Source organism: Leptonychotes weddellii, chromosome 11 (assembly GCF_054177405.1).
Source record: "Leptonychotes weddellii isolate Sample4059 chromosome 11, ASM5417740v2, whole genome shotgun sequence".
NCBI classification, from domain to species: Eukaryota; Metazoa; Chordata; class Mammalia; order Carnivora; family Phocidae; genus Leptonychotes; species Leptonychotes weddellii.
Window position 1 is genome coordinate 90160144 of NC_138379.1, and position 24729 is coordinate 90184872.

At 37.3% G+C, this 24729-nt stretch overlaps 1 protein-coding gene across 1 annotated transcript in view; it reads left to right on the forward strand.

Annotated features, from left to right (window-relative positions):
* The window catches only part of C11H11orf65 (chromosome 11 C11orf65 homolog), a 67363-nt gene that overhangs the window by 2197 nt on the left and 40437 nt on the right, over window positions 1-24729 (forward strand). The window contains exon 2 of the mRNA XM_006743759.3: window positions 16685-16774. Coding sequence (XP_006743822.2) covers window positions 16694-16774 — 81 coding nt within the window. The 5' untranslated portion in view covers window positions 16685-16693. The remainder of the gene's footprint in view (window positions 1-16684; window positions 16775-24729) is intronic.

Below are 24729 nucleotides of genomic sequence, written 5' to 3' on the forward strand. Positions count from 1 at the left end.
TTCTTGACGTGTTCCTGATCTTAAGGGAAAGGCTCTCAGCTTTTCCCCATTGAGGATGATATTTGCTTTGGGTTTTTCATAGATGGATTTTATGAACTTGAGGAATGTTCCCTTTACCCCTATACTCTGAAGAGTTTTAATCAGGAAAGGATGTTGTATTTTGTCAAATGCTTTTTCTGCATCAATTGAGAGGACCATATGGTTCTTCTCTCTCGTCTTATTAATGTGTTCTATCACATTGATTGATTTGCGAATGCTGAACCACCCTTGCATCCTGGGGATGAATCCCACTTGGTCATGGTGGATGATCTTTTTAATGTATTGTTGGATCCTATTAGCTAGGGTTTTGTTAAGGATTTTGGAATCCATATTCATCAGGGCTATCGGTTTGAAATTCTCCTTTTTGATGGGGTCTTTTCCTGGTTTGGGGATTAAGGTAATGCTGGCCTTATAGAATGAGTCTGGAAGCTTTCCTTCTGTTTCTATTTTTGAAACAGCTTCAGGAGAATAAGTATTATTTCTTCTTTGAATGTTTGGTAGAATTCCCCAGGGAATCCATCAGGCTCTGGACTCTTGTTTTTTGGGAGGTTTTTGATCACTGCTTCAATCTCGTTACTGGTTATTGGCCTATTCAGGTTGTCAGTTTCTTCCTGTTTCAGTCTTGGGAGTTTATAGGTTTCCAGGAAGGCATCCATATCTTCCAGTTGCTCAATTTATTGGCATAGAGTTGTTGATAATAATTTCCAATAATTGTTTCTAGTTCCTTGGTGTCGTGATCTCCCCCCTTTCATTCATAATTTTATTAATTTGGGTCCTTTCTCTTTTCTTTTCTGTAAGTCTGGCTGGTGGTTTATCGATCTTATTAATTCTTTCAAAGAACCAGCTTCTAGTTTTGTTGATCTGATCTACTGTGTTTCTGGTTTCTAATTCATTGATCTCTGTTCTGATCTTAATTATTTCTCTTTTAATGCATGGCTTAGGCATCATTTGTTGCTTTTTCTCCAGTTCTTTAAGGTGTAAAGTTAGTTGGTGAATTCAGGATTTTTCTGTTTTTTTTGAGTGAGGCTTGGATGGCTGTGTATTTCCCCCTTCGGACCTCCCATAGGTTTTGGACCGATATGTTTTCGTTCTCATTGGTTTCCATGAATTGTTTAAGTTCTTGGATTTCCTGACTGCCCCAAACATTCTTGAGCAGAGTGGTCTTTAGCTTCCAAGTGTTTGAATTTCTTCCAAATTTTTTCTTGTGATTGAGTTCCAGTTTTCTGAGAATATGCAGGGAATAATCTCAATCTTTTGGTATCGGTTGAGATCTGATTTGTGACGAATTATGTGATCTCTTCTGGAGAAAGTTCCATGTGTGCTCGAGAAGAATGAGTATTCTGTTGTTTTAGGGTGGAGTGTTCTGTATATATCTATGAGGTCCATCTGGTCCAGTGTGTCATTCAAAGCTCTTGTTTCTTTGTTGATTTTCTGCTTAGATGATCTGTCTATTGCTGAGAGTGGAGCATTGAGGTCTCCTACAATTAATGTATTATCATTAACATGACTTTATATTGGTTAACAGCTGGCTTATGTAGTTGGATGCTCCCATGTTGGGGGCATAGGTATTTACAATTGTAGATCTTCTGGTTGGATAAACCCTTTAAGAATGATATAGTGTCCTTCTGTGTCTCTAACTACAGTCTTTAGCTTAAAATCTTATTTGTCTGATATAAGAATTGCCACCCCAACTTTCTTTTGAGATCCATTGGCATGGAAGATGGATCTCCATCCTTCATTTTCAGTCTGGATGTATCTTTAGGTTCAAAATGAGTCTCGTGTAGACAGCATATGGATGGGTCCTGTCTTTTTATCCAGTCTGCAACCCTCTGCCATTTTATGGGAGCATTTAGGCCGTTCACGTTGAGAGTGATTATTGAAAGATATGAATTAATTGTCATCATGTTGCCTGAGAAGTCCTTGTTTCTATAGATTGTCTCTGTAAATATCTGTTCTATATCACTCTTGGGGTTTTTCTCCTTTTATAGGAACCCCCTCCCCAATATATCTTGCAGAGCCAGCTTAGTGGTCACATATTTTTCAGTTTCTGCTGGTCCTGGAAGCTCTGCATCTCTCCATCCATTCTAAATGACAGCCTTGCTGGATAAAGTATTCTTGGCTGCATTTTCTTCTCGTTTGGTACCCTGAATATGTCTTGCCAGCCCTTTCTGGCTTGCCAGGTCTCTGTGGATAAGTCTGACGTTATTCTGATGTTCCTCCCTCTGTTCATAAGGAATCTCTTCCCCCTAACTGCCCTTAAGATGGTTTCCTTGGTTCTAAGATTTGAGAGTTTTACTAATACATGCTGGGTGTTGGCCTGTTTTCCTTGATCTTGGGAGGGGTCCTCTCTGCCTCTAGGACATGAATGTTTGTTTCATTCCCCAGATTAGGGAAATTCTCAGCTATGATTTGCTCAGACATACCTTCTCGTCCTCTCTCTCTCTCCCCACCCCCTCAGGGATCCCAATAATTTTGATATTGGAACGTTTCATGGAGTCACTTATTTCTCTAATTCTGTTTCCATGGATTTTTAGCTGTTTTTCCCAGGCCTCCTCTTTTTCCTTCTTTTCTAGATCACTAATTCGTTCTTCTGCCTCACTTACCCTAGCTGTTAGAGTACCTAGATTAGATTGGATCTCATTGATAGCATTTTTAAGTTCTGCCAATTTAGCTTTCATTTCTGCCCTTAGAGACTCTATGTTGCCATTAATCGATTTCTCCATTCTAGCTATCATCTTCATAACTGTTACCATGAAGTCCATTTCTGACATCTTGATTATATCTGTATCCATTTGTAAATCTGTGGCAGAAGTCACAGTCTCTGATTCTTTCCTATTTTCGGGGTTCCTTCTCCTAGTCATTCTGTTGAGGGGTGGTTGAAGGAATGTAGAGAGTCCAAATTATTGACCACTACCCAAGCAAGATGCACCTGTTTTGTAGGGACCTTAGGGTTGTCAGCCTCTTGTACTCCCAGCCTGCCTTCTGGGGGAGGGGCCTGCTGCACTGTTACTCAGGCCACCCTGTTTGGGCAGAGTTGCCCTGCCCCTTCTGGGGGTGGGGGATGGGCTCAGTGAAAACTGGTTTTTTGGGGTTTTTGTTCTCTGGCGGCTTTACCTGGCGGCTTTCTGCATCTCTTCCGAGAGTCAGAGCAGAAGAGACCATTTCCAACCCTGTGCCTCAGAACAGAGATCGCAGTCTGTTCTCCAGTGAGTTCTCCAGGCCACACTATCTCTGTTTCTGTCTGTGCTGCTATAAACTGCGGTGTCCTGGGTTGTGCGCCCTACAGCAGCACTCCCAGTCCTTGGCTCCAGGTTGGGGCACATCTCTGCCCTTTGTGCTTCTAAAACCACCAGCCACCCCCAGTTCACACGCATGGCCCCGCCTCGGGTTTCCGTCCTGGGGGGCTTCCCTAAAGTCCTTTCCCCACTGCTATCAGTCTGTGAGTCTGTGCCCCGTCCCCAGCACGGGAGGCTTTCACTCCCGGTGGTGTAGGATCCCGACAGCTGGCTCCCTCCCCCTTCTGTTTATCTTCCGATTTGTGCCTGCGCAATCACGGCTCCCCGCTTTGTACCTCGAAACCAACCACCTGTGATATTCTGTTTGTAGAGATCCAGATCTATCTTCTTACATCTCAGGCTGATTTCGTGGGTGTTCAGAGTGGTCTGGTAGTTATCCAGCTCAATTCAGGGGACCAGTTGGAATAGGGTCCCCTACTCCTCCGCCATCTTTTCTAACTCCTCAGTTCACTCTTTAGACTGCCCCCCAACATGCATCCCCTTTTCCCTCTGGACACAGAATAGCCCACTCTTTCCCAGCTTTTAAAGTAAGTGGTACTGAGAATTCAAAGACTTATCTTGGGGGCTTTTTCTTATGAAGATAAAAGATCAGCAGAGCCATAATCTATTAAAATAAAAATTATTGGTTTGAGATAGATAAAAAAATCTTCCATTTCTGAATCTGCAGTGGAACCTGGATGTAGTAAATTCCTTCATTACTTGAGCAGTGGTTCAGTGGTAATTTTTAGGATCTTACAAATATAGCAGTGTTTTCACGTTGGTTAATTTAGAGCCTCATAATAACCCTGTGAAACTGGTATCGCTGCTCATCTAACGCCACCAACTGCCCCTACCCACTCTCTTCTCTGGACTGTGTTCTCTTAAACCTACTCAAAAGACTTCCACCCTTCAATGAATGCCTCTCTGGCACCTTTATTTTCTCCCTCACTATGGGATCATACCTAACAACATCTTAATATGCTTTAGTGTTTCTCATATTTAAAAAAACACCCCTGGAGTCCATTCCTGCCCACCAGCTGTCGCTCTGTAACTCTGCTTCTAAGCAGGTGTTATTGTACTTACTGTCTCGACTGACTTCTCCTTAACCCATGTCAGGCTTTCTTCCTTGCTACTCTGCTGTAAACAGTACTTAACAAGGTTACCAGTGACTTTATCTGGCCAAATCTTGTTCTTTATTCTCAATTTACTTGACCCTCCTTGTGCATTTGACACAACTGAGCACATTCTCTTTCTTGAAATATGCGGAATATCATCATTCCTCAGTGATGTGAGTGACCTGTTTCTGAATCAGGTCAATGTTGAATACTGGAAGATGCTGTGTCAGGATTTTGTGCTACCCATAATATAATGGTAACATACAGGACACGTGTATAAATGTAGTGTCCGTTAATATTTTCACCATCACTTTCTTCAATCTAGACAACCAGCAAAACAGTAAATCAAGACCTGATTTGTACTGTTTGTCAGTTTTTGTGATGAAAACACCCTGGCCGTGGGGAATTTCAAGATACCAAAGTGACTTCAGGTATTGGGAAGAAATGTGCCCTAGTGCACCATAATATATTATTTCCACCGTGCAGTTACCAGTAGGTAGCACATGAAGGCTAGTAGTTCTCAACCACGGTGATCCTGCTCCCCAGGGGACATTTGGCAATGTCTGGGGACATTTTTGGTTATCACAGCTGTGCTACTGGCATCTAGTGGATAGAGTCCAGGGATTCTGCTAAACATCCTGCCATATACGGGACAGCCTCCACAACAAAGAATCCAGCCACAGTTATCAGCAATGCCACTGCAGTGAACATAAATAACCTCAAGAAATAAATAGTAATAAAATGTAGTGTAGGGAAGGAAAAAACTTTTTCTCTACTATCTTAGGTTTATAATTGGGACCCGCAAATTAAACTGACAAAAGACTGACTAACCAGAGAAATGGTAAACAAATTGTATTTGATGTTAATATTTCAATTTTACATGCACATGGGGGTCTCACAGAAAAGGAATTAAAAACCCAGGGGCGCCTGGGTGGCTCATTCAGTTGAACGTCTGACTCTTGATTTCAGCTCAGGTCATGTTCTCAAGGTCATGAGATAGAGCCCCACATTGGGCTCAGCAGGGAACCTTCTTGAGATTCTCCCTCTACCTCTGGCACCACCCCTTGCCCCTGTGCTTGCTTGTGCTCTCTCTCTCAAAATTAATAAAATCTTTAAAAAAAAGAAAGAAAAGGAATTTAAAACCCAAAGAGGAGGTTAGACTCAGGGTTTTATATGCCATTTTACCAAAGGGTGATAAATTTGTGAAGTGACAAGACAAAGGAAAGGATTTTGGACTTCTAGAGGTGGTAGATTATGGGACGGTAAATACCTAGGGAAACTATTAAAGGTAAGGGTTATTTTAGTAAGGTTTGTTTGTAAAGACCCATCTCAGTGCTGACTTCTTATCTCTGGTGATAATGCTTATTTTTCTCCTGTTGGTACAGTAAAGGAGAGAGACAACAAAGGGAAATTTGTGTCTCACTTTTAGGCAGATGGGGAGGGTAGAGAGCTTTTTGTGCATTTGTTCTTTCTAGATTGCCTTTAGCTCAAAATAATCCTTATGCCAAACTGGCATATTTTAAGGTGGTACATTATGATCCCCTATAAGAGTAAGATAATTAGTAGGTGATAAGCTTTTAGTATTTGTTACCTTTATTTATTTGTAAGCTTAAATATTTTTTAGTAATCACTGTGTTTAAAAACTAGCTTATAAAATTCTTGAAAGTTTAAATTTTGGTTCCAGTCAGCTAATAGAAGCCAGCTGTGGTACACCATCCAAACCAGAAGTTTGTAGTCGGTTTCCCATATAATTATAGTATGGCTCCTGCCTACCTCTTTGACCTTTTTTCCCATACTTCTGCCTCTTCTCTAGGCTCCAACAACACTGCTTTCCTTCTTTCAGCCACTTGAACACACCAAGCTCCTTATCTCAGAGCGTTTTTATCTTCTATTCCCTGTGCCTAGAACTCTCTTCTACAATTTTCCTGTAGTTGCTTCTTTGCATCATGAAAATTAATGTCTCCTCAGTAGAGAGGCCTTTGCTGACTACTTGTGCTAACATAGCCCTGATCGTTCTTTATCCCACCGTTCTGTTTTATTTTCTTTATTGCACATGCATTTCTTTAGGTTTTTAACTCCATATTTTATTTTATGTTATCTTATTTTTAATTTTAAGTAGGCTCCACAATCAGTGTAGGGCTCAAACTCATAATCCTGAGATTAAAAGTTGCATGCTCTACCACCTGAGCCAGCCAGGTCCCCCTCTCCTTTTCTTTAAATATCAAGTATTATCTCCATATTTTAAATAACATGTTATTCTATTTGTTCTTGATTTCTTATAGATATAGTTATTATCTGATAATTTTCTATAATGCAAACCTCTTACACCAAAGTGCCACAACACACATACATACTTAGACACACTCATCCTCTCCTCTCCTCTTCCTAATTAAAACAACAGAGAAATCCTGCCATAATACTAAGTAGGATTCAGAAATTTAATTGCATACAATATAACATTGATTTAATCCAAAGTAACTAAATATCCAGAGTCAGTCTACTTTGGAGACAGGAGCTAGTCAGCAATCATGTTACATCCAAATTCATATCATCACGGGTGATATTATCATAGAGTATATAATTACAGGGTATTACTATTGTAACACACATATTGGTTGAGTTAATACTAATATATACATAGTATGATTGCATAATTATTCATGGATGAGCCAGAGCAAGCTTAGTTTTTTTGTTTCCTTTTGCCCCCCTTCAGAATGATACTTAAACACAAGTGAGGTCATGTTATTGCTCTGGTATAACCATCCAATAGCTACCCATCACACTTAAAATTCTCACTTTTCAAATGGAAGGCCCGTGTGATCTCTGGTGCCACTACCTCTCTACTTTGATCTCCTACCTCTTCTCTTCTTTGGCTATGGTCACACTGGCCTTCTTCCAGCCTCCTATTTCTGTGTCTTCACTTTTGCTGTTCTGTCTGCCTACAGAGTTCTTCAGGTATGTGAATGGCTCCCTCCATTTCATTCAGCTTTGTGCTCAAAACAATAATAAATTAATTTAATATGTAAAATTTTTAGCCTTCTCTTCAATAAGTATTTATTCAAAACAGTTTTTAATTGCTGTATGATATTAATGAAATGTTAAACTCTGCCTCTCATTCCCAACACCCGCCCTACTAAGCCCCATCCAAACAAGGAGACTGAAGTCAGAGTAAGAACTCGAGCAAGATTAAGACCCTTACAATTGGCGTCTGGTATATGTACGGGGGTTTCAGGGACTGCTCTGTAGGTGCCAGTTTCTAGAACGTTAGGCACAAAATCAGCTGAATGTAACTCCTGGGCCTGATCCTAAGACTAAATCAAGATTAGAGCCATTTTCAGTGGTGAGGAACCTTTTAAAAATTTGTTTCCAGTACGTGGGCCATTACTTTTATAAAGTGAAAGTGACTTACTAGAGAAAGGAAAACAAACAACAAAAATGTACCATAGAAACTATAATCCCACTGATGGTGTGTTTGTGTACTGCAGAGTGTCACATTGCTGCAGGACTTTCTGACCACTCTCAGTTTCTTTATTTCATCTGGTAACATGCAATTCAGAGGCTGGCGTGGGTCTGTGAGCCACACTCACAGTAGCTCTTAGAGATCCACCCACAGATGATCCACCCTGACCCCTTTTGTCCTACCACTCCCGACTTTCGGGTCAAGCCTGCAACGAGTTGTCCTGTTGATGACAAACTAATTTTTTAACAACTCTTCTTATTATTCAAGTAATATATGTTCATTGTAGAAGTAAGCAAAACAACCATTTAAAATTCTTCCTTAATTCTATCACCACTGTTAACATTCAAATTCATACATAGTTATACACATGTGTGCACATATCCACATATGTCACTTTATACCTTAAGTCACTGAGCCTTGATAACAGATTATCACAGTTTAATTACTGGAGAGATTATTAATAGATCCACAGTAGTCCTTATGTCTGATTTATGTTTAGTTTTTCATTTTTGTAAGGCCTAGAAGTGAAGCACTCTCATAGAATGTTTATACGTGTAAATTGATCAGTGTTTTTGAGGAGAGGATGGCAGTATCAAAATTTTAATGTGCATACTCCATTCCTTTTCTTTTATGTATTTTTTAAGATTGTTAGCAGGAGGAGGGGCGGGGGGGCAGGGGGAGAGAGTATCTCAAGCAGACTCCCCTCTGAGCAGTAGAGCCCAGCTCGGGGCTCCATCTCACAACCCTGAAATCATGACCTGAGCCAAAACCAAGAGTCGGATGCTTAACCAACTGAGCCACCCAGGAGCACCCCCACTTCTTTAAATGCAGTTATGTATATTTGAACTACATGCACATCATAAAACCAAAATCACAGTATGAAAGAGTATACTGAAATAAAACCTCCTTTTTATTCCTATCTGATGAAAATGGTTGTTCATGTACCCAAATATATGTATAAGGGTAGTCATTTTGTAACTGTAACAGCAAAAAATAGAAACTATTCAATACTGTTCAGTACTAAAGAGTAAATAAATTATGATATATTCAGGAATACTGTGCAACTATAAAGAGTGAGGAAGACCTATATGCAGTAACATGAAAAAGTCTCCCAACACATACTGTTAAGTAAAGAAAGCAGAAAATATGTATAGTTTCATCATATTGATGAAAACAAACCTGTGTGTGGGGTGTGTGTATATACCCATATATGGGTGTACATGTATATATATATATATTTTTAATATATGTATAATTTAAATATATACATTTAAATTTTAAATATATAAGAAAAGATCTGGAAGAGTCACACATCTATTAATGGATAAAGATAACCTTTGAAGAGAGGACTGGTCTAGAAGAAATGGAGATGGAGGATTTTAACTTTTACTCTATTCTGTATTTGGAATTTTTACTATAAGAATGTATGTGTGTCGTTTATATAATAACTTTTAAAGTAACTAAATCTAGACAGTAGTATGAATAATTTTGGATTTTAAACAGTAAGGAGATATTAAATAAGGAATGATATTTACACATTCTTCTAATGCCATTTAAATATTGCCCTAATTCTATGTTTGTGAATAACCAATAACTGTATTCTGTATTTTGACCAGTGAAAAAGAACATGGACAGGAAAACATGAGTAATGAATCAAGGTGACCACTGTTTCAAAATTCAGTATAATTATTTTTCTATTTTTTCCTCACATTTCAAAGTTGAAATTTTTGTATGATTTTTAAAAATGATGATAAATCACAGATGGCAAAGTTATCATCTGTATTTATTAATGATAGAAATAGGAATAGTATCCTTAAAAATTATTAAAGCTGATTATCACGCTATTCACAAAGAAAACTTTTTTTTTTTTCCTTAAGTGTCCTGAAATACACTGATAAACTATACTTCGTTTCTTCTCCACCTGCTGGCTAAGAAGAGTGTATCTCAAAATACTATCCTTTGACACAAATTAGCAAACATTACAATATTCCTTACTATAATTTGTGCTAATAGTTATCTGTAAATTGTGAGAATGATTTGCTTAAAATGTTCAGTTACATCAGTTTTTAAACCAGAAAAATGCACATGGATAGTTCCTATTTTTAAAAATAATTTGTATTATAATAAAAGATACAATGCATTGAGTAGTTACAGTGCTCTTTGCTTCACCTGTATTACCTAATTTAATCCTCCTAATTCTATGAGATAGGTACTATTATGAGTCCCCATATTTCACAGATGAGGAACTGAAGTTGGAATAAGTTAAGTAACTTACCCAAGATCACACAGCTAAGTATGAGGTAGAATTTTTTTAATATTTAAAGCCCCTTGGGGCGCCTAGGTGGCTCAGTGGTTAAGCATCTGCCTTCTGCTCAGGTCATGAGCCCCGAATTGGTCTCCTCCACTCAGCGGGGTGTCTGCTTCTCCCTCTGACCCTCCCCTCTCTTGTGCTTTCTCTCTCTCGCTGTCTCCCAAATAAATAAAATCTTAAAAAAAAAAAAAGATTTAAACCCCCATTTTTCTCACTTTAGACCCACAGACTTAACCTGTATCCCCATGCCTCCTATAGTATTAAAACTATTTGAAGAGAAAGAAAAAAATCATACATTGTTTTTCATAGAGCACTTTCTCTCTATTGTTAAAAATATCAATTTTTTAAAAACTCAACAGTACATACAGTCAGGAAGAAGACATCTTTAGTTTTAAGCCTAAAAATAAACATCAAAAGAAAATAACAAAGAAAATATTTTTTTCTTTAATTTTTCCTATAAATGGCATATCTGGTAGAGAATTTTTCTCTTGGTCTTTGTCTCTCTAAATACAATGCACGTATTAGTTAATGTCTGTTATATATTTAAATACTTCAGGGATTGGGAATTTATAAATCCTTATAAATTCCACATTTTACGAGCAACAGTTCAGGATTTTAAAATTTTGAGCAGAATTTATTCACTTAGTTTGGACTATGATAAAGCATCTCAGAACCGTATTGCTGTTATAAATGTAATGGATAACAGTATTTATACTGTGAAGTGTTAATAACAGAGATTAAGTAAAACCCATGTTTATCCCTGTGTCCAGTGCAGGACCCTTTTTTTTTTCTTTTTATTTAACTATTGGAGCATTGTGTCCTTTATAATGTAACCTCACAGAATTGTGACACTGAAAGTGCCTTTGGAGTTAATTTATTTTACAGCTAATGAAACTGAAGCCTAAAGATGTTGAGCTGTTTGTCTAAGGTTACATTAAGTAGCAGTAGGAACTAAAGCTAAACCACATGGGCAGCCTGTCAGTTCAGTAGTCTTCATTCTATGGTTCCGTGTACAAAAACGATCAAAAACAGTGCGTTACTTACAAAGCTTATGTATAGCTTGTATTTCCTCTCCTTATGTATACCGACAACAAATAGAATTGTTGTACATAATTTACATAACCTAGAGAAAGAAAATTCCTGCAGTACACTTTTCTGATAACATTGGAGCAATATTGGAACGGTTTCATTATTGACCTAATCAGTCATTCAATTTTGAATGATATCCTTTTTTAGGATAATAAATGCTTAAGCAGTATAAGAAAGAATTGAGCTTACTACAAATTTTTTATGTATGGTAAAATACGCAAAAAGCAATATTAACCATCTTAACCACTTGTGAGTGTACAGTTCATTGGTATTAAATACATTCATAATGTGCCTCCGTCACCACCATCAACCTCCATAACTCTTTTCATCTTGTAGAACTGAAACCCATACCCATTAAACCATAACCAACCTGTACCCCCACCATGCCACTGGCAACCACCATTCTACTTTCCATGATTTTGACTTCTGTAACTATCTCGTATAGGTAAAATCATACATTATTTGTCTTTTTTTTTTAAGATTTTATTTATTTGACAGAGAGACACAGTGAGAGAGGGAACACAAGCAGGGGGAGTGGGAGAGGGAGAAGCAGGCTCCTCGCGGAGCAGGGAGCCCCATGCGGGGCTCGATCCCAGGACCCTGGGATCATGACCCGAGCCGAAGGCAGACGCTTAACGACTGAGCCACCCAGGCACCCCTGGAATTTGTCAGTTTCATCAGGTTATCAAACATGACTATAAACTATGACTCATTGTTCATAGTACTGTAGAATCAGTAGTAATGTCCTCATCTCATTTCTAAATTACCAAAAGTAATTTTTTTCTCCATCCATCTAACTAAAGATTTGCCAATTTGGGTGATCTTTTCAAAGAATCATCTTTAATTCCATTGATTTACTCTATTGTTTTTATGTTCTCTATTTCTTTTATGTCTGTTCTAATCTTCTTCTAGCTCTGGGTTTAGTTTGTTTTCTTTTACTAGTTCTGTAAGTTGTAGTTAGATACTGATTTGAGATCTTTTTTTTTTTTAATGGGTATATAGTTCTAAGTTTCCCTCTTAACACTGCTTTCACTGCTTTCTGTAAGTTTTGATACATTGTGTTTTAGTTTTCATTTTCCTAATTTCCCATGTAATTTCTTTGATCTATTGATTGTTTAGGAGTATGTTATTTAATTTCCACAAATGTGTAAATTTACCTGTTGTTGGTTTCTAACTTCATCCTGTTGTGCTTTGATAAGATACTTTGTATGATAACTGTCTTTCAAAATACATTGAGACATAATTTGTGGCCAAATATATGGTCTGTTCTAGAAAATGTCCCTCGTGCACTTGAGAAGAATGTGAATGCTGCTATTATTTGGTAGAATATTCTGTGTTTGTTAGATCAAATTGATTTATTGTGTTGTTCAAGTCCTCTATTTCGTTATTTATTTCTGTCTGGTTATTCTGTCCATTATTGAGAATGGGGTATTGAAATCTGCATCTGTTATAGTAAAGCTATATATGTCTATGGCATATATATATTCCTCAATTCTGTCATTTTTTGCTTCATATATTTTGCTGGTCTATTATTAGATGCATAAATGTTTGTTATATTTTCTTACTTCATTGAATCTTTTGTTAATGCATAATGTCCTTTGTCTTTTTTAAACTTTTTTGATTTAAAGTCTATTTTGTCTGACATTAAGATAGCCACCACTCCTTTCTTTTGGTTACTATTTGCATGGAATATCTTTTTCCATCTTTACTTTCAGTCTATTTGTGTCTTTGAATCTAATGTGAGTCTATTTTACATAGCATATAGTTGGATTCTGTGTGGTTTTTTTTGTTTTTTTTTAAGATTTTATTTATTTGCGAGAGAGACAATGAGAGACAGCATGAGAGGGAGGAGGGTCAGAGGGAGAAGCAGACTCCCTGCTGAGCAGGGAGCCTGATGCGGGACTCGATCCTGGGACTCCAGGATCACGACCTGAGCCGAAGGCAGTCGCCTAACCAACTGAGCCACCCAGGCACCCCTGGATTCTGTGTTTTTATCCATGCTGCAAATCTCTGTATTTTGATTGGAGAGTTTAATCCATTTACATTTAAAGTAATTACTGAGAAGGAGGGCCTTACTTCTGTCTTTGCTATTTGTTTTCTATATGCTTTATAACTTTTTTTAAAAAGATTTTATTTATTTATTTGTCAGAGAGAGAGAGCGAGTGAGCACTAGCAGGGGGAGCAGCAGGCTCCCCGCTGAGCAGGGAGGCTGATGCAGAACTCAATCCCAGGACCCTGGGATCATGACCTGAAGGCAGACACTTAACCAACTGAGCCACCCAGGCATCCCTGCTTTATAACTTTTAAATCATTTCCTGCATTACTGTCTTCTTTTTTGTTTAGTTGATTTTTTATAGTGAAACACTTAAATTCATTTCTCATTTCCTTTTGTGTATACTCTGTAGCTGTTTCCTTTGTGGTTACCATGGGGATTACATTTAACATCCTAAAGTTAAAGCACTCCATTGTGGATTTATGCCAGTTTAACTCCATTAACATACAAAACTCCTCTTTTACAGCTCCATCCCAACTCCTTTTAATTGTTGATGTTACAAAATTACATTTTTATACATTGTGTGCTCCCAAAACACAATCTAATATTTTAAATATACTTGTCTTTTAAATTAAACAGTATGTGGAATTACAAACCAAAGTTACCATAATTCTAGTTTTTAGAATTATAATTTTAAAAAATATATTGTTCTCTTAAATCATGTAAAAACCAAAAAATAGAGTTACAAATTATTACAATAATATTAGCTTTTATAACTGCCCATTTATTTACTTTTAATGAAATTTCTATTTCTTCATATAACTTTGAGTTACTGTCAAGTGTCCTTTCATTTTTTCCTGCAGGATTCTCTTGAACATTTCTTGCAGAACAGGTCTAGTAGCAATGAACTCTTACAGCTTTTGTTTATCTGGGAATGTCTTAATTTCTCCCTTACTCTCAAAGAGCAGGTTTGCTAGATACAGGATTCTTGGCTTGTATTTTGTTGTTGTTGTTAAGCAGTTTAAATATATTGACCCACTGTCTTCTGGCCTCCAAAGTTTCTGATGACAAATCTGTTAATGTATTAAAAATTCCTTGTATGTCATGAATCACTTCTCTCTTGTTGTTTTCAAGAGTTTCTCTTTATCTTTGGCTTTCAAAAGTTTAATTATAATGTGTTTTGGTGTGGATGTATCTTTGAGCTGATCTTGGAGTCTGTTGAGCTTCTGGGATGTTGATATTCATGTATTTCATCAAATTTGGCATTTTTCAGCCATTATTTCTTGAGATACCTTCTCTTCCCCCTTCTTTTTCTCCCACAATGTGCATGTTGGTCTGCTTACTGGTGTACCATAGGTCTCTTAGGCTCTATTTACTTTTATTCAATCTTTTTTCTTTCTCAGACTTGACAGTTTCCTTCGGTTTATCTTCAAGTATGCTGATTATTTCTTCTGCCTGCTCAACTCTGCTTTTGAATCCCACTAATAAATTGATCCTTTCAGTTATTCTACTTTTCAGCTTCAGAGTTTCTATTTGGTCTCTTTTTAGGTTTTGTTTCTTTATTGATATTTCCATTTTGTGCATCATTTCTTGAATTTCTCCACATCTTCCTTCAGTTTTTTGAGCATCTTTAAAACAGTGTTTTAAGGTCTTTGTCTAGTAGATCTGCCATCAGGTCTTTTTCAGGCTCAGTTTTTGTTGATTTATTTTTTTCCTTGAATGAGCCATTATTTTGTGTTTCTTTATATGCCTTATAATTTTTTGTTGAAAAGTGGAAATTTGAATTTAATAATGCAGGTACTCTGGAAATGAGCTTCTTTCCTTTCCTCAGAGTTTACTGTGTTGTTTGTGTGTGTGTGTGTTTTCTTTTTTTTTTAATTGCTGTAGACTGTTTCCATAGCTTACAAGGATCAGTTAAGGATCAGCCAGAATTGTAAACTTAAGGTCTTCTCAGTTTTCTGAGTCTGTGCCTTTCCCTGGAAATGACTGGTCACTTTCTAATTTTCTCTCTCTTTTTAGTTATTTTTGAATGTCCTAGTTTTGAATGCCTGGCCCCCAAAGGGGGAAAGGAGAACAATGTAGAGGGAAGGAAGAACCCTTTAAGTTCCCTGGAAGTTGCCAGATGGGAAGGGCTTGCAACAATGGTGGAAGGTGGAGGTACAGCACCAATGACTGCCCTCCTGTTTGTCTGCACCTCTGTAATCAGAAGCAGCAACCAACAATCCCAACACAGATCTCCTGTATTTCCAGGACAGAGTCCTTTTTCTCCACCCCCTCTCCCACAAGCTGTGTGCAGGTTGTTCCAGGAACGTGTACGCAGCTGCTGCTGCTGGGGCTGAGGTAAGGGAGTGGATAGCTAGGACTGGGCTAAGAGCCAGAATTGACCAGAGTTAACAGGAGTTTACCCCCCAGGCCTTCCCCTGGAAGTTGCAAGCCTTCAATAGAGTCCAGAGTTCCAAATATTTACATTAGATTTGGCCAGTGCAGTTGTCTAGATGGGGAGACAGATTCCTGGTGCTTCCTTAGTCCACTTTCTTCCCAGGATCCTCTCTGTCTGCTGCAACTTTTTAAAGGACTCCTAAACTATGACTTTCTGACTTCTCCCATTACTTATTTCTTCACAGTATTAATAAAAATTATGGCTAGAACTAGTGATTTTGTTTTGCTTCTTAGTAGTCAGGCTTCATCTCTTTTTCTGGCAATTTAATGCATGATTTATTAATTTGTCAGCACATTTATGAGTTACAAAGTAAGAAAAATTCTATAATCATCTCTAACTCTAGGTTAGGAGCCTGGATAAATTTGGGATGAAACTGTCATTGTGCATGTTGATTAAGAAAAGCCTATTTGGGAGCGCCTGGGTGGCTCAGTCAATTAAGCATCTGCCTGTGGCTCAGGACATGATCTGGGATCAAGCCCCATGTTGGGCTCCCTACTTAACCTGCTTTTCCTTCTCCCTTTGCTGCTCCCCCACTTGTGCTCACTCGCTCTCTCTCTCTCTCTGTCAAATAAATAAATAAAAATCTTAAAAAAAAAGCTATTTGAAGTCATTGAATGGGGACATGAAAGGTCATGGATTTTCAAGAGAAACTGACATGGGTTTAATACTGGCTTAGTCAATCACTATTTGACCTTAGGTCTTGAAGTGCAGTCTCATCTCTAACACAAGCAAATTGGCAAAATCTGCTCTGCAAGATTGTTGTTTAAATTAGAAAAAGAAACAAATTGGAGCATATAAGGCAATCAATAGTAGGTAACAATTTTTATTTTTATTAAAATTATTTTTATACCAAATCTCATCAGTATTATTTCCTTTACTCAGCTTCTGTTTTTCTTGAGTTCTAGTGAGTTTCATAATGGAGTTTATAAAGAGATTTTGAATATACCCTTGTTTTATTTTAGGACTTTCAAATGCCTTGGAAAGAGGAGTCAGAACTTACAGAGAGGGATAAAGCTGCCAGAATCATTCAGAAGGCCTGGAAATGTTTCCTTGTGAGTTTATTTTTTGCAGCTTGATAGCAATATAATTTATATATAATAAGGTTCACCTGTTGAAAGTGTACAGTTCAATAGTTTTTAGTATATTTACGGATTTGTGTACCACCCTTTGCTTTAAAAGCACACATTTTTTAGAAGTTAAAAAACTTAACATTAATTAGTTATCTTGTTAGCCTCACAAATCCTTACTGAGCTCCTGGTCAGGGCCAGTCACTTCGATAATGGCTATGATCAACAAAAGTATCACTACTAGGGTTATTTGGCTTTAACCTCTAAAATTTTATTTCTTGACTTGGGAATCGGGTTTTTGAACGGGTGTTAGGGATACATTAAATATTTAATTAATTATTAAATATTTATTGAGTACCTACTTTTGAAGACAATGTTTAATAATAAACTGTGTCTGAATTAATATACTTATTTATCATGCTTTAGTGTGGGTATGGCTGGTCCCACTGGTGTAAGGAATATTCTGAGTTGATTCACCTGGTTGGGTGAGAGCCAACAGCTAATATGACTCTACTCTTTCCTCTGTGATAGCAGTAACACTGTGTTTGATAATTTTGTGTGAAGTGGCATGGCTGCTTCTAGCACACCAGAATACCTTTGTATTGGCTCATTAAGTCTTGCTAAATAGCTTCCATTATTTGTTTCTTTTGCTTCTTTCAAATCCATAAAACCCATAACTATCGATTTCTAATACTAAAATAATAATTTGCTTTTAAAATCTATTCCTTTGATGGTTTCTATTAGCCTACTTGTTAACTAGACTTAAGCTTTTCTGTTATTTGTAACTTCCTTTATCCCACATCCAAATCCAACCAGACACATTACTTTGTATGCCTTTTATATTCCTAGCACTGCGTGAGGCACTTTACAGTACCTCCTTGCCCTTAAGGAGTTTCAGTAGAGAAGCCCTGTAGATAAACAGACAAGCGTGTGTGTATGTGTATTTCATTTCTTTTTTTTTTTTTTAAGATTTTATTTATTCATGAGAGACAGAGAGAGGCAGAGGGAGAAGCAGGCTCCCCACTGAGTAGGGAGCCCGATGAGGGATTCAACCCCAGGACCCTGGGATCATGATCTGAGCTGAAGGCAGATGCTTCACTGACTGAGCCACCCAGGCGCCCTGTGTATGTGTATTTTAAAAAGATGGTAGACTGAGCATACATTTTCACTTTTTGTCCCTGCAGAACCCTATTGAAATGACAGTAGACAGAAAGTTAACCCATACCAGAGAGAAGGGAGTTCATGAGCAGATTAATTTTATCTCATTTTTGGAAAATCAAAAATAGGATAGAACTGTGTAGAAGACTTGCCTCGACACACATCAGAGGGGCTCCAGTGAGAGAGCTGGTTTGTCACTGGGACCCTAGAAAGGATATCAATTCTGAGTTAGCAATTTACACTTGATCTTAGCCAAAAGGCCAAGAAGCGATTTGGAGTTAGCAATTTAAAAGATCTGGAAGGAGAATGACCGTAGGCACTACTTGGTTACTTGGTTACATACAAGGTTACTTGTATGCAGTGTAGCTGTGACAGATGTCCGTGCTGTCACTTCAAGCCCCAAAGCTACAGGTAAATGGATATTTACCATTGGTCAAAAAATTTGCTTGTAGATGGATATTTACTATTAGGGGGAAAACCCTGATGGCTTATCTCTTTTGTAAAAAATTAAGTGAACTATTTATTTGGAAAAGCTAATTCTATTGTGGATTTGGCACTACACGTAAAAGTCTCTTAATTTTAGTATTTGAAAGACACCGTGCTTGATTGCTGGCTACCTAACCATACCCCACCCCCTCCACCGAGAGTCTATTGATTATCTTATTCCACCCACATTACAAAGCTCCCAGACCGTCTTCCCATTCATATGTGACAACAATGGGAAAAGGGAGACTTAGAAAAAAGCTCAGGATACTCCGACTAGTTCCTTGGAAAAATTGACATAGACCTTCATTCTTAAGTATTAATGCACAACCAAGGATCAACTGATATTTAAGGGAAATCAATGACGTAAAAAAAAAGATTTAGAGGGCGCCTGGGTGGCTCAGATGGTTAAGCGTCTGCCTTCGGCTCAGGTCATGATCCCAGGGTCCTGGGATCGAGTCCCACATCGGACTCCCCGCTCAGCGGGGAGCCTGCTTCTCCCTCTGACCCTCTCCCCTCTCATGCTGTTTCTCTCTCGCTCACTCTCTAAAAAATAAATAAAATCTTTAAAAAAAAAAAAAGATTTAGAAAATTAAAAAAATGAAATAAAAATGGTGATCAGTTTAGATAAGATCAGTATGTTGAAGGTCTCTAAGCAGGTTGTATCGGAAGATAAAATGGTACCCCTGCTACAGAAGGTATGACTGCACAGTTGCATTTAAAAAGTGGTTAGAAACTGAAGAGAAGCTAACCATGAAAGTCATGGAACCATAATAGTTCTGAGATTCAAAGAGAATACATTTGATCTTAAGTCTAGAAACATTCTGCTTCAAGTGGCTCAGAGGATGACTTCTAAATAAGGATGCCTAATTTTAACACATTACGTGGCCTTATAAATGACTAATCTGCATAGTCAAACTAATGTAAATCAAGGCATTTTCTCACATTTGAATATTTTAAATAAAAATAATATATGTATTTCATTAAGTAAAATAATGTAGGAGACCTTATAAATAAAAGCACTTCTTTTACCCTCTCGTACTCTTCTCTACCCTCATATCCTAAAGGGAACCACTTTTAACTATTTTTTGTTTTAGATCTTGTAGTAGTTATTTCTGTGTTTCTGCATAATATTCTTGTATAATTATTTTTTATTTATCAACTTTATAAGTGACCCGTTGACTTTCTGCAAAGATAATTGAGAGCTTATCTTGCTTATCCCTTACACAGCCTTGCTTATCTCCCCTCCCAGTATCATATATGATTATTTTTTAGTTCCTCTATTTGTTACCTTACTTCTTTAAAGAATATTTAAACCTTTGTTTCTTTTTTTTTTTTAAGATTTCATTTATTTATTTGACAGAGACAGAGATAGTGAGAGAGGGAACACAAGCAGCAGGAGTGGGAGAGGGAGAGCAGGCTTCCCGCCGAGGAGGGAGCCTGATGTGGGGCTCGATCCCAGGACCCTGGGATCATGACCTGAGCTGAAGGCAAACGCTTAATGACTGAGCCACCCAGGCGCCCTTAAGCCTTTGTTCCTTGTTCCATCATGCTAACATAAGATTATGTGACTTATGATGTATGATGAGGATATAAATATCCCTACCCCTCCTTTTCTTTTTTACCTGTCCTCCCAATCTTCAAATCCCCAAATCCCATTACATCCACTATTACACTGTCAACATTCACTTTGAGGAGTCTCTCATATATCCTGAACAGAAGTCCTTTACTGAATACGTGTGTTGCAGATATTTTCTTCAGACTGGCCTCATTGCATTCTTAAAGGTGTTTTTTGATAATGACAAATCTTTAATTTTCGTTAAATCCAATTTATCACTTGTTCTTTATAGTTAGTGTTTTCTGTGTCCTGTATAAGAAATGTTTGCCTAGGGGCGCCTGGGTGGCTCAGTCAGCTGTGTCCAACTCCTGAGTTCGGCTCACGTCATGATCTCCGAGTAGTGACAGCAAGCCTCATGTTGGGCTCCGCACTCACGGTGGAGTCTGCTTGAGATGCTCTCTCTCCCTCTGCCCTCCCCTCTGCATGCTGTCTTTCTCTCTGTCAAATAAGTAAATAAATCTTTAAAAAAAAAAAAGTTTACCTAAAGAGGTGACAATATCAAAATGGCAACATAGGTCATTCTCAACTTCAGTCCCCCTCACAAGAAGACCAACTAACAACTATCCATAGAAAGCACTCTTGTGAAAATCCCAGAGCCCAGGACCAGAGAGAACAGGAAGGACCACATTAGAAGGATAAGAGGAGGGGTTTCACTTTGATCACATCACCAGGCACAAGGCAGCCCTGAGGAGCCCACTGGGCCTTTCCTTTCTCCAGTGGGGAAAGAGAACCCAAGGTGGACACCCAACTCACCCAGGACAGTATTACTTGTCAAATATATTGAAATAAATCTGGGGGAAATGTTTATGTAACCTGAAGCCAGAAGATATTTTCCTTATATTTTTTCTAGAGGCTTAATTGCTTTAGTTGTAGATTGAGATCTAGTATCCATCTCAAATTAATGTTTGTGATGATGAGAGGTATGGACAAAGTTCATTTTTGTCTTTATGGATAACCAAATGATTAAGTACCTTTTACTGAAAATACCATTCTTCCCATAGTAAATTGCGGGAGTGTCTTTTCTGTCGTCTCTGTTCAGTTGCATGGGTCTATTTGTCTTTATTTGAGTCAATAACCACACTGTCTCAGTAACTGTAGCTCTATCAGAAGTATGGGTATAGGGCACTACAGTCCTCCAATTTTGATGTTCTTCATGATTGTCATAGCTATTCTAGGGCTTTTGCATTTCCATGTAAATAGTAGAATCAATTCATTAATTTTTGCAAAAATTATTGTGGAGATTATATAATTGGTATTGAATTGAATCAGTAGATCAATTTGGGAGAGAACTGATATTTTTCTGCACTGAGTTTTCATGAACATGGTACATATCTTTATTTATTAGATCTTTAAAATTTTTTCTCCATAATGTTTTGTAGTTTGCAGTGTAGAAGTCTTAAACATCTTTCATTTAACTTCTGGGTACTTGGCATTTCTTGATGCTTCTGTAAGTGGTATTATTTTTAAATTTTATTTTCTAGTTCATTTCTAGTTTATAGAAATATAGTTTATTTTTATTTGCCAACCTAATGTGCACTTATTATTTCTAATTGCTTTTTTATAGATTCCTTTGGATTTTCCACTTAAGCATGTCATCCTTGAATGACAACTTTTATTTTTTCTTTGCAAACTTTATACCTTTTATTTCTTTATTGCACTGATTAGACCCTCCAGTGCAAGATTGAATAGAAGCAGTAATTATGGCATTCTTGCCCTTTTGTTGAACGCCGAAGGCATGTAATATTCCACCATCAGCTAAGATGTTACCTGTAGTTTTTTTGTGAAAACTTATCATCAGTTTGGGGAATTTAACTTTATTCCTAGTTTGCTTTTTATTCTTGTTGTTATGAAAACTCTGGGTGTTGAATTTTATCAAATGCTTTTGCTGCATTTACTGTATGATCATATGGTCTGTCTTCATTCTTTCCATGTGGTGAATTCATTGCTTGATATTCAAACGTTAAACCAACCTTGTATTCCTGGAATAAATTCCACTTCACTCTGATGTATTATTACCCTTTTTGATATATCCTGGATTTGATCTGATAAACTTTATTGACACAAATGAACAAACCTTTTAGAATTTCTAGGAAAAAAAGAGAGTTTCATTCAAGTCCAAGTTAGGACAGCTGCCCTGGATACACAGTCTTTACAAAGAAGAGGGTGCTTTGGTAAGGGAGAACATTTGGTGTAAGGTTATATACATTTTATACATAAAGAGTTACAAATTATTAGACAAAAAACATTTTAGAAAGTTGTAGACCTTATCTTAAATTTCTAATATATGCAGGGCTGTAGACTTCAGTCTTACAGGAACCAGGGAAGTTTCTTCCTTTTTCTTTTATGTTCAGAATGCTCCTTCCTGGTTATTTTCTTTAATGAAGCAGATATACAGTGTGTGATCAGGGAAGAAATAGAATCCATGCTTTGAAGTTTTGCCTAGTCATTTTCACCTTGGTAAATGTTAAAGTATAGCCTCCCCTGGAGTCCAGGAATAGGACCCACAAGCATTAAGAGTTGAAAATTTCCTTTATCAACTTTAATTTAGGATTTTTGCATATTTGCTCATGAATGTAATTTTTCTTTTTTGTCATATACTTCCCAGATCTTGATATCAAGATTATGCTGGCCTCATAAAGGGAATTGGGAAGTATTCTTTCTGTTATATTATCTGAAAGAATTTGTGCGATTAATGCTATTTCTTCTATAAATATTTGGGAGAATACACTAGCAAAACATTGTGTGCTAGAAGTTTTCTTTATGAGAGGTTTCTAATTAGGGATTCCATTTCTTTAATAATACGGGACTGTTCAAAACTGTATTTCTTCTTATGCCCATTTTGATGTTACTTTTCAAGGAATCTGTCCATTTTCTTAAAATTGTCAAATTTATTTGCCTAAAGTTGTTTATAATCTCCTCTCACTGTACTTTTAATGTCTGTAAGATTGGGATGGTATTTCTCATATCTGTTTTCTATTTTTCTACATCTGTCTTAATCTTTAAAAAAAAAAAAAACAACCCTGGTTTTTGGCTTTGTGGGTTTTCTCTATTTTAACTCTACATTTCATTAACTGCTGATCTTTATTGTGTTTTCCTTCATCTTTTGAGGGAGTTTGGTTTGCTGTTCTGTTTCACACTTCTTGAGATGGAACATTAGATCTTAGATTTTACACATTTATTCTTTTTTAATAATATATGTATTTAAAGCATTTAAATTCTCCCTGAACATTCCCTTAGATGTATCCCACAGGTTTTGATATGTCATATATTTATTACATTTCAATTTAAAATATTTTATAATTTCCATTGTGATTTTTTTGACCCATGATTGATTGATTTTAAAGATTTTATTTTTAAGTAATCTTTCCACCCAACATGGGGCTCGAACTCACAACCCCAAGATCAAGAGTTGCATGCTCTACCAACTGAGCCAGCTTGGTGTTGCTTATAGGTGCCTGGGTGGCTCAGTGGGTTAAGTGACTGCCTTCAGCTCAGGTCATGATCTCAGGGTCCTGGGATCAAGCCCCGCATTGGGCTCCTTGCTTAGTCGGGAGTCTGCTTCTCTCTCTCCCTCTGCCCCTCCCCTTGCTTGTGTTCTCTCTCTCAGATAAATAAGTAAATTTTTTTAAAAAAGTATGATGCTTAATTACCAAATATTTAGGAGTTTTCTAATTACCTTTCTGTTGCTGATTTCTGGTTTAATTCCACTGAAGCCAGTTATTTATATGATTTTAATAACTTGAAATTTGTTGAAACTTGCCTGGCTTAGTCTATTTTTGTAAATGTTCCATGTGAACTTGAGGAAAAAATGTATTCTGACATTATTTAGGTCAAACTTTGGTAGCTGTCTTAATCCATTTGGGCTGCACTATAATAGACTGGGTAGATTATAAATAACAGAAATATATTTCTTACAGTTCTGGAGTCTGGAAAGTCTAAAATCATGGCACCAGCAGATTTGGTGTCTGGTAAGGACCCGCTTTCTAGTTCATAGGTGAACAGTTGTCTTCTTGCTATGTCCTCATCTGGTGGGAGGGGTGAGGGATCTCTCTGAGGCCTCTTTTCTTTTCTTTCTTTTTTTTTTTTTTAAGAGAAAGGGGAGGGGCAAAGGGAGAGGGAGAGAGAGAATCTTATGCAGGCTCCACACTCAGCATGGAGCCCAACACAGGGCTTGATCTCACAACCCTGAGATCATGACCTGAGCTGAAATCAAGAGACGCTTAACCAACTGAGCCACCAAGGCACTCCTGAAGTAACCATATGGTTTTTATCCTCTCTCTTGTAGATGTGATGTGTCACACTGATTGATTTGTGAATGTTGAATCACCTTTGCAACCCAGAAATAAATCTCACTTAATCATTTTGAATCATTTTTTAAATTTATTCTTGGATTCAGTTTGCTAATATTTTGTTGAGAATACTTGCATCTGTTCATCAGAGATATTAGACTGTAGTTCTCTTTTTTAGCAGTGTCTGTTTGGTTTTGATATCAAGGTAATGCTGGCCTCATAGAATGAATTTGGAAGTTTTCTTTCTCTTCTATCTTTTTGGAATAGTTTAAGAAAAATAGGTATTAACTCTTTAAATATTTGGTAGAATTTGCCTGTTAAGCCATCTGGCCCTGGGACTTTTGTTTTTTGGGAGTTTTTTGATTACTGATTCAGTTTCTTTGGTGGTTATC